The sequence below is a fragment of the Scleropages formosus genome, chromosome 14 (assembly GCF_900964775.1).
Source record: "Scleropages formosus chromosome 14, fSclFor1.1, whole genome shotgun sequence".
In the NCBI taxonomy this organism is placed as follows: domain Eukaryota; kingdom Metazoa; phylum Chordata; class Actinopteri; order Osteoglossiformes; family Osteoglossidae; genus Scleropages; species Scleropages formosus.
This window is the reverse complement of record NC_041819.1, coordinates 17,633,605-17,648,305: the sequence shown is the minus strand read 5'-3', so window position 1 is coordinate 17,648,305 and position 14,701 is coordinate 17,633,605. Positions and strand designations below refer to the sequence as shown.

General features: G+C 37.7%; 1 protein-coding gene across 1 annotated transcript in view; it reads left to right on the top strand.

Moving 5' to 3' along the window:
- The window catches only part of LOC108931053 (AF4/FMR2 family member 2-like), a 91,826-nt gene that overhangs the window by 50,234 nt on the left and 26,891 nt on the right, over positions 1 to 14,701 (top strand). Inside the window, exons 4-9 of the mRNA XM_018746640.2 lie at positions 2,365 to 2,409; positions 4,401 to 4,487; positions 5,802 to 5,838; positions 6,063 to 6,117; positions 11,676 to 11,727; positions 13,459 to 13,496. Coding sequence (XP_018602156.1) covers positions 2,365 to 2,409; positions 4,401 to 4,487; positions 5,802 to 5,838; positions 6,063 to 6,117; positions 11,676 to 11,727; positions 13,459 to 13,496 — 314 coding nt within the window. The remainder of the gene's footprint in view (positions 1 to 2,364; positions 2,410 to 4,400; positions 4,488 to 5,801; positions 5,839 to 6,062; positions 6,118 to 11,675; positions 11,728 to 13,458; positions 13,497 to 14,701) is intronic.

Sequence of the window (14,701 nt, the reverse complement as noted above, 5' to 3'; positions counted from 1 at the left end):
ACACCGTGTTAATTCAAACAGATTACACTTACAGATGGAGATGTTAGTGATAGATGGTTGTTCAAGGTATCCGGTGAAAAGCAGATGGGGGTGAAATGATGACAGGGTATTGTAAATTGGAATTTAAATAGGGTTAGATATGTAGACAATTCACACAGGCGCAACAATCACTGAAAGCAAAAGTCTGATGGTGAACATTAATTAGAAGATTCCAAAAAAAAGAACAAAAAAGTCTTTTGGGAATTTAATTATTTCAAATCCATGATTACCAAATTGAAAATGAGTTTTGAGTACACTTTTTGTGTGTAAGAGAACGGATTTTGAAATCTCTGGAACAAGCATGACTGCAAATCACTGAACAAGGAGACAGGTTTATTTATTTTTAGTTTTTTATTTGTAATTGCAGAGCTGCAGAGAAATGCCTTGCGGCAAGGAAACATGTTTTATGATTATGGAGTAATGAAGGCTGTCGATTCAAACTGGTAACTGACAGCATGTTGGGATTCTGTCTGAGTCATATAATCCATCATATTAGTAAAGCTCTGATGGTGTTTATAACAGCAAGATAGTGTGTGCTTAACATGAATTTGTCAATTCCATTTACAGGTCAGGAGTTTCCAGTGGGGTGAATGATTATATCAAATGGTTCTGTAAAAAAATGACATAAAAATATTGATCCTTGTGTTTTTGTGCCATTTTTTTAATCTCTTTTCCATGTCCGCAATATTATTATTGTAAATGGCATTCAGGGAGTCAGTATAAGTAACTTCCTCACAGAAAACATTAGCACTTACATTATACCACTTCTGTATGATTTATGTTTCAGACTTGGAGAGCTAATCATTTGCAATGCATTGCAATGTCCATCTCATAGGCAGCAAGTAGCATAGTGGTTGTAGCTGTTGCCTTGCAACTGAAAATGCAGCGTGTGCATCCCTGGACCTGCCGTAGTACCCTTGGCATTGCACTTACCCTGAATTGCAGAAAAAAATAATAAATAAATAAAAAACCCGTATAACTGGGTATATAACAGTAGCTTACCGTGTAAGAACCGAACATTGTACTTTGCCTTGGACAAATCTGTCAGCTAACTCATACAGATGTTAGTATTTTCTTTGTCCTTTGATATACAAGATATTCCAGTGAAGGATAAAATAAAAGACCAAAGTGGAATTTCGCAAAATTCCTATAATTTTCTCAGGGAATGGTTTTGTGGTTTGGAAACAGAGAAGGAACTGAATGTTCTGACAATAGTGTTCCTCAGAGCCAATCTGGACCCAAAGCCCATCCGTTTTCTTGCGGTGATCTCATAAGCTCGATCGGTTCTGACAGCACAAAGAGATGCCTAATCAAAGCTTCTTTGGGAAAGAACTTTTTGCATGAGCTGCTTCTAGCAACAAAACACGCTCCATCATCAACATTTTCCTGCTTTTGCTTTAGCTCTTCAGTGTCAGGTTTAGCATTCAGTAACCTTTCTGTTTGAGGTGCTACAGAATTCAAAGCTTTTTTTTTCCCTGATCTCCTTGATTTATTGCTGAAAATGCATTGATTTAGTGAGCATTTGAAGGTCCCATCGTACTAATATATCAGGGCTTTAGGGGGTAGTGCTGAAGAACATGTCAGATTGGTCCCCTGGGATGTCTTGTTCGGTCTTGTTAAGCATCTCACTGGTCGCTCATTTCCTGGCTCTCCTCAGCACCAAGCATCAGTGAGCCAAGCCATCAACTAGTCACACGCTTTTAATGCAGAGCTGGCCAAACTTCACAAAGACCTAGTGACTGTGATGGGCACAAGTCTCCATAGTTAACACCACTACGATGACAGGACGCTACTTGTATGACATCACTAACTAGATGCAGCATAATAGGCTCACTGAGTCATTCTTTGTGATGCCGCAGAGAAATATTAATATAGCAGTATGAGTGGGGCGTTGTATTGCTGCCATGTTCTTTGTTATTGCAAAATCAATGATTCATAATCGGTGGAAAATTGCGATTGGGTTTATTATTTTTGTGCTCTCTTCCTTTATGTTACATTTTTCTTGGATAATGGCTTCTTCTAGGAATCAAAGCAACACTGTGAAAAAGTCAGCCTTGTTAAGTCCAGTTAAGGGTGTTATGTCATCCAGGCTGTGGGAATACATAAATGTATGCTTTGAATTATTTTTCTCTTACAGTTTCCATTTTCTTTACCTTTTACCATCACTTGTTGACCCAAAAAAATGAGAGATGCACAAGATCATATATGTATATAAATATATATATATGTGTGTGTGTGTATATATATATATATATATATATATATATATATACAAACACACACACTGCATATATATATTTTTTTTTTTTTCTTTGTCATCCTCAGGTCAGCTTGTCGAATGAAAATAGCTCCATTGAAGATATTTTAAGGGTGAGTCAGATCCCCTTCTTTTCCTAACTGTTAAGTTAAACCCTGTAATACCAATTGCTGCTATCTGCACACAGATCTCTGAAATGGAAAAAAAAAAAAATGCCAAAGGATTACAAATAAGCTTGTATTACCCTGTGATTTTAAGATTTCTGTAACTAAATAATGTTGTCAAGAAAGCTTTTCAAAGCAAGCAAAGCTAAAGCCGTACCTTTTTTAAAGACTCTATGACCATTTTTATGCCTGTCCAGTAGTGGGGCTCTCTGATTTCTGTTTAGATATTCACTGTGTGTTCTGAATACCACTTTTTGTTGTCATGTGTTAGTCTGATACAAAGGGGTCCGGAGCTCTATATCTGGACTTGTGTCTTTGGAGCAAATAAAAGAAGGCACATGGGTACAAACGTGATAAGCTGTGAAGTCTTCTCAGGGTGTCCCGGGTCGATCCTGCCGTGAGCCCAGGGGATTCTGTGAGTGACGCACATTACAGGGAGAAATTCCTGGTCATGCTCGGTGAAATATGTGGACCTGTCAAACATCAGAACCTGTAGGGAGGGAAATGATGTCAAACAGCAGCTGCAGGGGACGGTGACGTGTATCTGCCAAGAAGAATGAGCTGCGGTCGCTGTCTTTCACTTGCGAAGTGTAGGCACAGTCTTAGGCTTGTTGGCCTTCAGAGTTGTTATATCCTGTAGCTATTATGTGGTGAAAGTGTGATTGTTGCTCAGGGTCATGTCACCAGCCACTGTGAAATTCCTACTGCAGTAAAGTCTTGATTATCCAACATTGTTCAACATTCTGGAATTTCTGACATGCCTGAAATACCAATTGACTTCATCTACTTCAAGGTTCGTGCATTTGGACCCGTATGACCATTTGATGACAATCGCACAATGTAACGACGGGAAAACGACACTGACCAATTAACAATACCGTTGTTTGGTATGTGTCAGGTGCTAAAAACCATGGCAAGCAGAAAAAGAAAAAGTGGTTTTCATCTGATTACATGAAGCTTTAAAAAAGACTAGACAAAGGCGAGTCCATGCAAAGAATTGCATCCAGCCTAAAACAGGAAAACTAACTTTAACCACTAATTTCACTAAATAACTTTTGTGCTGAACATATTGTACAATCAATACAAGTAATGACAATATTGAGTGGAATAAGTTTTCATACTTGTATCAGATTGCCATGTCTCTTGTATCTCACACACAACATTTCCATATTACCCCATATTTTCGGTTATCCAACCTAGCCTTGGTCCCTTTTGTTAACTGAGACTTAACTGTACTCAGAACTGACTCACATTTAATGTTTATCTTTTCTTTTTTTTGTGATCAGCACCCTGAAACTAGATAGTTCAAATTACAGCAATCAAAACATTAAAGTTAATATTTTTATGATTAAAATATTATATTAAACATTAGTCCTCCATTTATCATCTGTTATTCTCATATTGTCCAAGAAACCAAATTCCTAATCTATGATAACACTCAGTATCAAGTTTTTGCATGCACTTGCTTTCATGCTTTCATAATTGAATTTTTATAACGGTTAACTATAGTGCACATCTTCCAGGTACGATTTCTTTAGCCATCTCAGGAAAGCCGCATTTTTGCGTCCCTTAAACACAAGCCAATGTCTAAAGACATCAGAAGATGCGAGTGAAAAGATCAATCAAAATGGCAGGATCTTGTGGTGACAAATGAGAAAAATAAAAAGGCAAGCCTTGGTGTGCGGAGTTGAAATGAGGTATCAGGACCTCTGCGGCCATCCTATGTCTTAAATGCCGGAGTAGGGACGCAGAAAGCCTTCTATGAGCCCTTCTGGGCTGAATTTGGCTGGCGCTGGAGTTCGCACACGCTACCCTTATCTGTCGTGCAGCAGCGCTGCTCTAGGCGAATGTCTGTGGACGAAGGCTCCTCTCCTTCGGTTGCCTTAGCGCTCAGTGATGTCGCCAGATTGTAAGCAGATCAGTGATGTTGCTCTTTACAGGAAATGACTCACTCCTGGCCCCCTCCACTCACTGCCATCCACACCCCGGGAAAACCAGAGCAGAGCAAGTTCCCCGTCCTCCCTAAGGTGAGTCCCCCTCACACTGTCCTACCATCTCAGGATACCTATACACAGCAAAAACAATGTGTAACAGCCTTTTTTTCCCATATTTCTCTGTTTTCCTCCTTTTCAATTTTTCAGTTGTCCCAATGGTGCTTTTCGGAAACTTACCACTCAACCTGTCCAATTTTGTCCCTTTATCTTTTGTCCAGTCATACGTTCCTAGGTTTGGTTATTTCTGTCCTATTCCTGTTCCATGGCACATGTTGCATAAGAGGCATATTGCATTCTTTGTAATATTTTTTGTGTATTTCCTAAATGTTGTGCACATGCTGAAAAAGGATTTGGTTTGAAACATTCCCATGTAATAATTTTATCTCAGTAAATACCTGTGCACCTTTGACTACTGCCCCACTGGGAAGGATTCAGCACTGAATTCAATACTTTTGCACCATTACTGTGAGCATGTTCTACCTTTTTTTTACAAGATTTTTGGTTCTACTTTGATGCATTTTCTATTCTCTCTGCCACTTGCTGTCTATATAATATACTCATAACAAATATCAGGCTAATAAAAACTTTTAAAATCAATACAATGACAAATATTACACAAGTACACTTTTAAAACTGCACAGATATGATATTTGAAAAATACTCGATGGCATGCCAGGGTGACAGAATACGGAATGTTACTCATGAATAGGGTTTAACCATTAACTGTCATCAGATGTCATTAGTCTCAGTGCATCTGCTGTGTGACTTTTGATGGCCACACAGCCCTTGTTAAATCCAAACCCTTCTTTAGGTTGAGTTATGTGAAAATGGGGAAAGACAAAAAGCAAAAGAAGAGGGTCAAAACACAAAGAGCTGAGCTTCAAGCTTTTATTTTCTTGCTTGTCACTCCTGTGCATGGTCTCCTGCTTTCAGTGTACATTCTCACCTTTATTTTCATTATTCTCTGTTTAAAAATTCCATTATGTATAATTTCAAGTCTAAACCCTCTAATTTCTGTCAGAGATGAACATGGATTGAATTCTACTGCTCGACCCGAATGACATTTTAGATAATAAGCAGTGTCCATAAATCCGTGGTTAATGGTGCCATCTTTTTTTTTTTTTTTATTTTAAATTTTAACAAAGACATCTCATTCTGCCCACATACTGGCACATGATTTGTATGTGTTGAATACCTGCATTAGTGGGCAATCATTAGTCTTTACGACTTCTGCAATATAACCTTCTTTCATAATTTCTTAATTTCATAATTTCTTTCTGAAAAGTGTAGTAGGACAAGAAAATACATCTTTATATTATATTTAATGTATTTTTTGTGTTTTTGTAGGAGTCACAACATTTAATCTCAGGATACAATGGACAAAGTAGGTCTACCTTTGTCTTTTTTCAGTCTCATGGTTCAGTACAGTCTGTCCAGGAATGCGTCCGTAAAAAATTTGAATTCTGAACTTTTCTGCAATGCTGCAAAGTAGCAATGTGTGTCTTTGGTTAAGCTACACACCCTAATATGGATATCAGAAATCACAGAATTTGTTGGGTGCTGCTTGTTGGAGGCCATGCTCTAGCATTCAATCCTCTTTTTTTCTAGAATGGTGCAATTTCCCAAGTAACAAGTCTGTGAACAAGTCCGTGCCACAGAAGTCGTGAGTATTCCTTTAAATGCTTCTCAATTAGCCTTGAAGGAAAAGTAGGCTATTGTTCCTTTGATTTGTCCACAGCTGTCCAAAGGTCCTTCTGCTCTTGATGCAAATGCACTTTACTGTTTATTGTCTACTGATTAACAGCAACATGGCTGAATAAATGGGAAAAAAAATAAGTAGCTATACATACTAATTTTACTTCTGAGAAACACATTAACAAAATAAATAATTATGAAAATTATGAAAATTATCTCTCAGAATTTATACATATGACTAAAGAAATTCAAAAGTACAAAGAGTTATTATTGAAAAATTCTTTTAAATTTATTAATACTATTATTATTATTGCTCTAAACATGTTTTGGGGGGTGCGGTGACGTAGCGGGTTTGGCCTGTTCCTGCTCTCTGCTGGGTCTGGGGTTCGAGTCCTGCTTGAGGTACCTTGTGACGGACCAGCATCCCATCCTGGGTGTGTCCCCTCCCCCTCCAGCCTTGCGCCCTGCGTTACCGGGTTAGGCTCCAGCTCATCGCAACTCCGCTCGGGACAAGCGGTTTCAGACAATGTGTGTGTAAACACGTTTTGATCTAAGTCCCAGAAAGCCTCCCTTAACGTTGATATTACCCATTTTAAAAACAGCTTCTGCTTCTATCTGTCATTGTGCATTTATGTATTATGACTGATTGCAGCACAGAAGTTCTGGCAGTATACATTAAACATGTTATTATTTTTACCTCACAAAACATTTGCATGTCTGCATAGATCACATTTTAATCATTCTGACTGTCATCTATGCATTGAAATAAGCAATTTAATTCAATGCCCTGAGTGCTTGCATTTCATACACAGTTCCACAACTTAATAATGACCTCTTTTGCTTTAACAGTGCTAAACTGCCACATTTGCTTGCAAGACAGAGGGACACTGTGCACCAAAACACAGGAATGGCATAATTCAGATGTACAGAAATCCCTCATTTAGGGGTGAAGAAGCCATTGCAGAACAATATGAGTGTTAATTGGTGAGAATGACAGTGCTTGGAAGGGAGCAGTGTAATAGTCCTTGCATTGCTCTAAATCACCTTTACTTGGAGGTTGTACCAGATGTTGCCAGGGGCCTCTGGGTAATGCACTCCCTCCATCTGATCCAAGCTGCTTCCATCTGGACCTGTCTCCCTCTTTCTCATCCCCCAATTCCCAGTCCATTGTAGCAGACAGGTCTGCTCTCGTCTAGAGCAATTTACAAGACACAAGATATTGCCGTGATAATACTGGCAGCTGGAGGAAAATAAATGATTTTTCAGGTCGTAAAACAAAAGAAAAAACTCACTCAATGGCCAGGTAAGGGTCGTTGTGGTCAGGAGCCTATCCTCGAGGCACATAGCACTAGGCTAGTCAGGATATACCCAGGATGAGATGCCATTCCATGGCAGACTAATTAATTTATTTCCCAAAACAAATGTTGAGTTAGATTTTAGCGCAATAATCTAAAGGAGTATATCTAATTATAAGAGTTCAAAGAGATTATATTTGGTTTTTCAATAAACAGTTAACTTTGGGTTCATGTTAAGGTTTCTAAACAGCAAGTCTTAATGAAAATTCTTATTTTTTTCCATGCTGGAAATCTGCATTAATACGAACTAGATCCCAGTGAATCTCCATGGTTTAATTCCATAATTTAATTACTATTACGTGTGCAGCTATTATTAGGGGTTAGAGTGCAACAGGAGTTCTAAGGCAGCTGGGCATCCTAAGGCCAGAGATACTGGTTTATTGTGTTTTTTTTTTTCTTTTTGTTTTCACATTTTCTTGTTTTACAAATTAAGCTTGTTTGTGCCGACTTGTTTTCCCTCCCCTCACTGGCTTGATACCTCAATTTGTGGGATCAAAAAAAAAACACACACAAACACTCATTGTCACACACAAAAGACGTGGGGAGACAGAAGGTAGGAACCAAGTGCAGTTTCTTTTATTTTATGTTAGCCGTTTGTGGCATGGGGGGGGCAAAATCCAAAGTTGTGGTCTGGGACAACATGGGTCACAAAGTGAAGGTGTGAAAGTCATCTTTGGGGCAAATCCAATCTCTTTATCAAATGTCCAGGAGGAGGTCAAACCAGAGGAGGCAGGGATCAGGAGTCTATGAGCAGAAGTCAGGAACAAATGCGAGTAGGGCAGTTGTATCTATGAGATTCCACAAGTTGGGAGGGATGGAACGGCCTCCTTTACACATGCTCCTAATTCCTGCCAGGTGCACTCTGCCAGGGTATGGTCCAGAGCATGACACTCATGGCATAGGCTTTGCATTGGACTGCATTACTTAGCTGTGCATCTGACAGAGTAAGGTATTTACATAGTTAAGTTGGACAGTCGGTAAATTTACTCCATTACAGAAGATTGCGAGCACTTCTGTTACGATAATTTACAGTCTGTGAGCGAGCAAAATTTGTACATTAAATTTGATTTGCAAGGTACATGCACTACAGTTATGAGAACCTTCTGAGAAAAAAAAAAATTATTTGAAAACAAACTGCAAACAGAGCGAAAGCCACATTAGCCCCCTTACAAGATCCTTCATCTAGAATTTATAAGTAACTTCTGTAGTTCCCACATGCCACATGCAAGGCTCATGTAAATGAGAGATTTATCTTTATGAAGGATTAAACAACATGATGTAGGAATTATTTTTGTTTGTATTAATTATTTTCGCACAAATCAGACTGTTGTAATAAGATCAAAAACAGCAGATTAACAAGGTTTTGAGAAAAAGAAAATCCTTTTCTTGTCATGAAAACCAGTATGAAACATGGGAGTTATATCTAAGTTTGGATAATCAACTGAAAATTTATCGTATTTGGGTGAAAAAAATTTAAGAACTTTTTAAAGATCAGGACTGTGCCACGTTTATTTTTTTTTATTTTCTATTGCTTTATGCCCCGCAAATATGCAACACCTCCAAGTAGATAAATGAAAATGTTTGAATGGATATTGGTTATTCGTAAGAAAATGTAGTCTTGATAAGCATTAGCTAAAGACCGTAACGCCTAAAAAAATAATGTGTGGCCTTATGGAGAGTGTGCGACAGACTCTCTCACTCGCCTTTCCCTTGGCTCCCTGCTGCTAGATCACAGGCTGCTTGCCGCGGGAAGGCCGCCATTGTTGCGCTGTCATGCTGTCGAGGCAGACGGCATGGAGACTCCAGTTAACAAAAGCCACTATTGCTGTCAAGCAAACACTCCGAAGAGCCTCACTTTAAATGGCACGTTGCCATTAATGGTGGTCTGTTTAAAAATAAACCCAGGATGTATGTAATAAAAGTGAGTAGCTATAGTGAACAGTAGCAGAGATGAACTGTGAGCATAATGTTGTTTTTTTCGCAACAAGGCAAACCTGCAATGCTGTCTTCATACAGCATCGTCAGTGTAAAATGGTATTAATTGTACAAAAATCAACACATGTTCATCTGTTTTCCGTAACTTCTCATAAAAACCGGGCTGATGTGATCCAGTTTCAATCCCAGGCATCATGCACCTGAAACATCACACAGACCCATCAAAAGGCCTCAATCGAACCCATAGCCTATAAAATTTAAACACATTATATATGTAACAATGCAGAGAATTAAAACCAGGTATCAAGACCAGATTTCAAAGCAGTAAACATTTTTTTATTGCTTATTTTTCTGAGAAGCGTTCAAGTTTGGGCCAGACTCTCAGGGGCTGTGTGCCAATCCACCAACGGCCCGATTCCCCAGGTTCTTGGAACCGTCAAGAAGCTGGCAAAGACTCTGTGTGTTTTTGGTGACTAGGCGATTACGGTAGAAATATGGGGAGTATGCCATGAGCAATTTTATAAAAACCGGTAGTGATATTTTATGGAACAACTATAGATTTATTTTAGTTGTTTCAAGATTTAATTAAATTACTTGCTTTGGATGACAAAAGATAGGCTTATCAATTTCTGAATGAATATAGTTTCTGTTGAGCTCCTTGTGGGTTAACGTTATATTTTGTGTGACAGAATGATATGCGCACAGACTACTTTTGATACTTCAGACATCATCCCTCTTCCTTTATCATTATAAAATTAAGACATATTAATTAATGAATAATAAATTGCCTAATTATTAGCTGACTAATTAATTGGTAAATAAATGTTTTGTCACTGATTCACACAGATACCCCGGGAAATGACAAAGAATAAATAATCTCAAACTAATTTAGTATTTTTCATCTTAATATTCAAAAATCTATTTGTTTGACTTTTTTTCTGATTGTATCCACTTTCCATATCACAGAGCACTGGATATGAAAAACACATAGTTCCTTGCTAGATGACAAACAACTCATTATCACCTTGGTATTCAGATTAAAGGTGATAACTAAATTTATTGGTGAAGTGTCCCTGATTCATTGTCATTTAGAGATATAATACAATGTTAAAATATTCATGAACTGCATGATCTTATAATAAAGCCAATTGATTAAGTGTAAATAGTGTAATTACTGACTTTGTGCTGACCTGTTTACAATAATGTGTCCCCCAAATGAATTACTATGCAGGGCAGCTAGGAAATCATTATTTCTTGTTATGAAGGTCATCTTCAAAGTGTCTCTCCCTGCTTTCACATTTAGTTAAGTTTATTTTTTAAAAAGTCAAAAGATTATATACTAATATAAACAGATATATTCATATACTTAATACTCATCCCTTGTTACTCCCAGGTAGTGAAATTGGGTTTTCTTTCATTATTATTATTATTATTATTATTATTATTATTATTATTATTGTTGTTGTTGGTGGTGGTGGTGTTTCTTTGTTTGTTCATTTATTTGCCTTTCAATAAGTCCTCCTATTCACCTTTTTAAATATTTTTTTTTTTTTTTGCCATAATGATTACTGTCCCCTTCCCCCTCCGGCCTTACGCCCTGTGTTACCGGGTAGGCTCCGGTTCCCCGCGACCCCGTGTGGGACAAGCGGTTCCAAGAGTGTGTGTGTGTGTGTGTGTGTGTGTGTGTGTGTGTGTGTGTGTGTGTGTGTGTGTGTGTGTGTGTGTGTGTGTGTGTGTGAGATTACTATTATCACTTATATCTCAAATGCAATGTTACTTAGCTACCACCACATTTAACTTAAAAGTGGTGGTAGCTAAGTAACATTGTGTTTCTGTTCAGTCCTGCTTTAATGTCACAATGCCTTAAAAGATTAAATCAGTAGTTATTATTTGTCTGATATCCGTGTTTGAACAAGTATTCTTTTAGCTTTCAATTTTCAAAATTGTGTTTGGTAATATTTCTATAAACAATGGAATTGTTGTGCTTTCCATTGTCATCATAATAGATATTACATTTAAAAAGAAGTCTATGTTCTTGCTTTTTGGTTTTCAGAGGAGGGAGAAAATTTTGTGTTTGGTCATGAGGTATACAGATGCTCTGTGTTCCCTGTGTTCCCACTTCACAATGCCTGAACTGAAAGGGAATGTCTAGAAGTAGGAAAAATGTAATATGTAATACTTTTTGTTTTTCCAGAAAAGATATGATGATTTTCACTGTTATTTTTGCCTCTTACAGCATGCTAGAGGATGACTTGAAACTCAGCAGTGATGAAGATGACATTGAACAGGTAATATTTTTTCATTTGTATACATGTGGGGGGAGACGGTTGCGGTGGCGCAGTGGTGCAGTGGGTCGGACCGGGTCCGGCTCTCCGGTGGGTCTGGGGTTTGAGTTCTGCTTGGGGTGCCTTGTGACGGACTGTCATCCCATCCTGGGTGTGTCCTCTCCCCTTCCAGCCTTGCACCCTGTGTTGCTGGGTTAGGCTCTGGCTTGCCGCAACCCCGCTCAGGACAAGTGCTTGTTGTTGATGGACGGATTGTATGCATGTATGTTCTGTGACTGGTGCTCCATGCAAGTTGTACCTGCCCTCAGCCTTGTACCCAATCCTTCTAGGATAGGCTCCAGTTCACCCTGGTCAAGTCAGTCAGTTATTGAAGTCAGATAGATAGATGAATAGAGGGACACATATACTCTACATTCCAAGAATAGTCAAGTACTGTTTTATCACTTGCATATTTTGGAATGTCGCTGAAATGTGTGAATAAAGATAAATTTTAATTTTTTCACCATGTGACACATCTCTAAGCATTACTCAAGGTCCTATCCTTGGTCCAACCCTTTTATTATTTTTATCTTATTTTCTTTAAGTAAAATGCATTCACGAGGCAACCCATTGCTTGGTCATGCGTCTGTTTTGTATGTTGACAATATAATATTTTAAAACTGTTTCCTGTGAGTTCCTTCCATGTAATCTCAGTCCCAGTATGTCTTTTTTCTTAACCACCAGAAAAATGGTTTATCATTCACCAGTGGTCTTACAACTGAGCAAATGTTTTTCTGAAAACATTAGAAGTAGTTGTAACAGGATAGTAGAGTATGGACACTCCATCGAGAGCCACATACATGATCATGTTGCTTAGCAACATTAGTATTCAAGAGAAAGCCCAGTGGACAGGGAGTGACAGCAGGAAACCGTTGACATATAATCTAAATGGTTTCATCCATTTTGCTGGCAAGGTGACTCCATAGATCAATGGCCATAGCAAAATGCTATAGCCATACTCTAGTGTCTTAACAGGACGGGTTGTATTGGCCACCAGGTTCACTGCTTCATACTTCATAGACAGAGTCTCTGCTCAGTTTTTCACACACAAAATAGACTGACATTTCTGCAAAAAGCAGAAAGCCTTCGAATTGTTTTTCCATCAAGTTTTTACTGTTAACGCTTGCAGTGTTACTCTTGCAACCCAGTCTAGCATCTAATGTGTCTGCTTATATAAAAAGCAAACTCCTTTAAAATGCGATGTAAAAACTTTTTTTTTTAAACGGAACTTGAATTGGAAACAGAGCTTCCCGAAAGCTAATTTGCAACTTTTACTCAGAATCTCGGATGTAGCAGGCAGCAAAGCAGCAATTAATATAGCGATGACAGTTGCAATGAATGTTGTCAATGTTTGAGAATACTGAAAGTGTTTTCTTTTAAAGTAATTTATGGGGGATTGTGTAATGGCCAGTTTCAAATAAATGCTTTTTTTTTTTTTTTTTTTGGAATGTAGCAGTAGTAGTGCTCCTTGTGTACTTGTGTGTCTATTTGAGTCAAACAGATTTTTATAATATAGCATCATTTTGAGTATGATGTTGTGCTTGTTTTTTCGTCATTTGTTTATATAAACAGAACATAAGCTACCAGTACAAATGGTGCAGTTGCACTGAATCTCATCAGTGTTGTTTTTAAATGATTGTTATAGCATCGAAGTAAGATACTACCATATCATTAACGATGGTTATATGGTTACAGATTGGGGACAAGACAAAGCCAAGAAGTACACCTCTCAGGTAGGTGATATATGGGTTTGCTGTAGGAAACTTTATGATACTATTAAATTCTTATGGTTTAATAAAACCTGCCAGTATCAAACATCACTTTTTTCATCTTTTTCTGCAATAATTTTGCTGTGATGATGATTATTGTTCTCACAGAGGTCATTGTCCCTTGGGTTGGCCTAATTATAGCATTGAAATTAAATTGTGTTATCTCAAAAGTCATGGAAATCAGAATTCAAGGCAGACTAGCAGTATAATTAACCATCTACACCGGTATTATTCTCACCACATTACTTTTTCCTCTTCTTTTTGCCTTCACTTTCTTCCAGATTGAATGTTAAATAAATAAAAAAAGATGCCACTCTATGATTAGCCAGCTTTGTGTTAGAACTTAAAATATATATTTTGAGTTAAGAGAGGAGTCCATTTTAAAGATTGGTTTTCAATTTCATGTTAATGAGTCTAAAATAAATTTTTTAGGCAGTTTTTATCACATGAAGAGCGGGGACTCTACATCCATAGCACTTTTACTCACACCTCACAAAAAGTAAGGTCAGAGTAGTATTAGGTTCATTTTCAACAAAAATTAAAAAACATAAATCTGTTAAACGTACAACAGAATTTTGAGAGAGAGCATTATTTGATTTTGAATACATAGTACATGTATTCAAATGTACATATTTACACACACATATATATATATATATATATATATATATCCCTAAATATTTTAATCAGGTTTTCTCATTTAGATTGTCTTTACTTAAGCTACCTTACAATGTCAGATGTATTGTACATGCTTAAAATGAATAACCTATTGATTCAGCTGGTTAACTTTGTACAATTCAGGCCAAGTATCTGACTCAAGGGTACTTTAGCAGGTGCTCAAAGTTGAACTTCAAAACCCTGCAAGGAGATGGATCTAAGCACTGTAGTACCTGCTGCCCCTACAATTTATATGTAATAGATGGACTGTTCTGGATCACAGCAAAATGCCTCTTACCCAGGAACCCCTAAGATTGAGGTGTGATGAGTCAGGCCCATGGGTGTCCTTCTGAGTGAAGCCCAGAGATAAAAATGTCTTTCAAGGTTTATGGGAACAATGCAATGCACAGAATTTTCTTCTTTGTACTCTGATGAGTCTTTTGGTTGAATTTCGCAATGATGTAGTGTTTGCAGTTGAATTATTACTTCTTTGTCTGTATATGATAAATTAC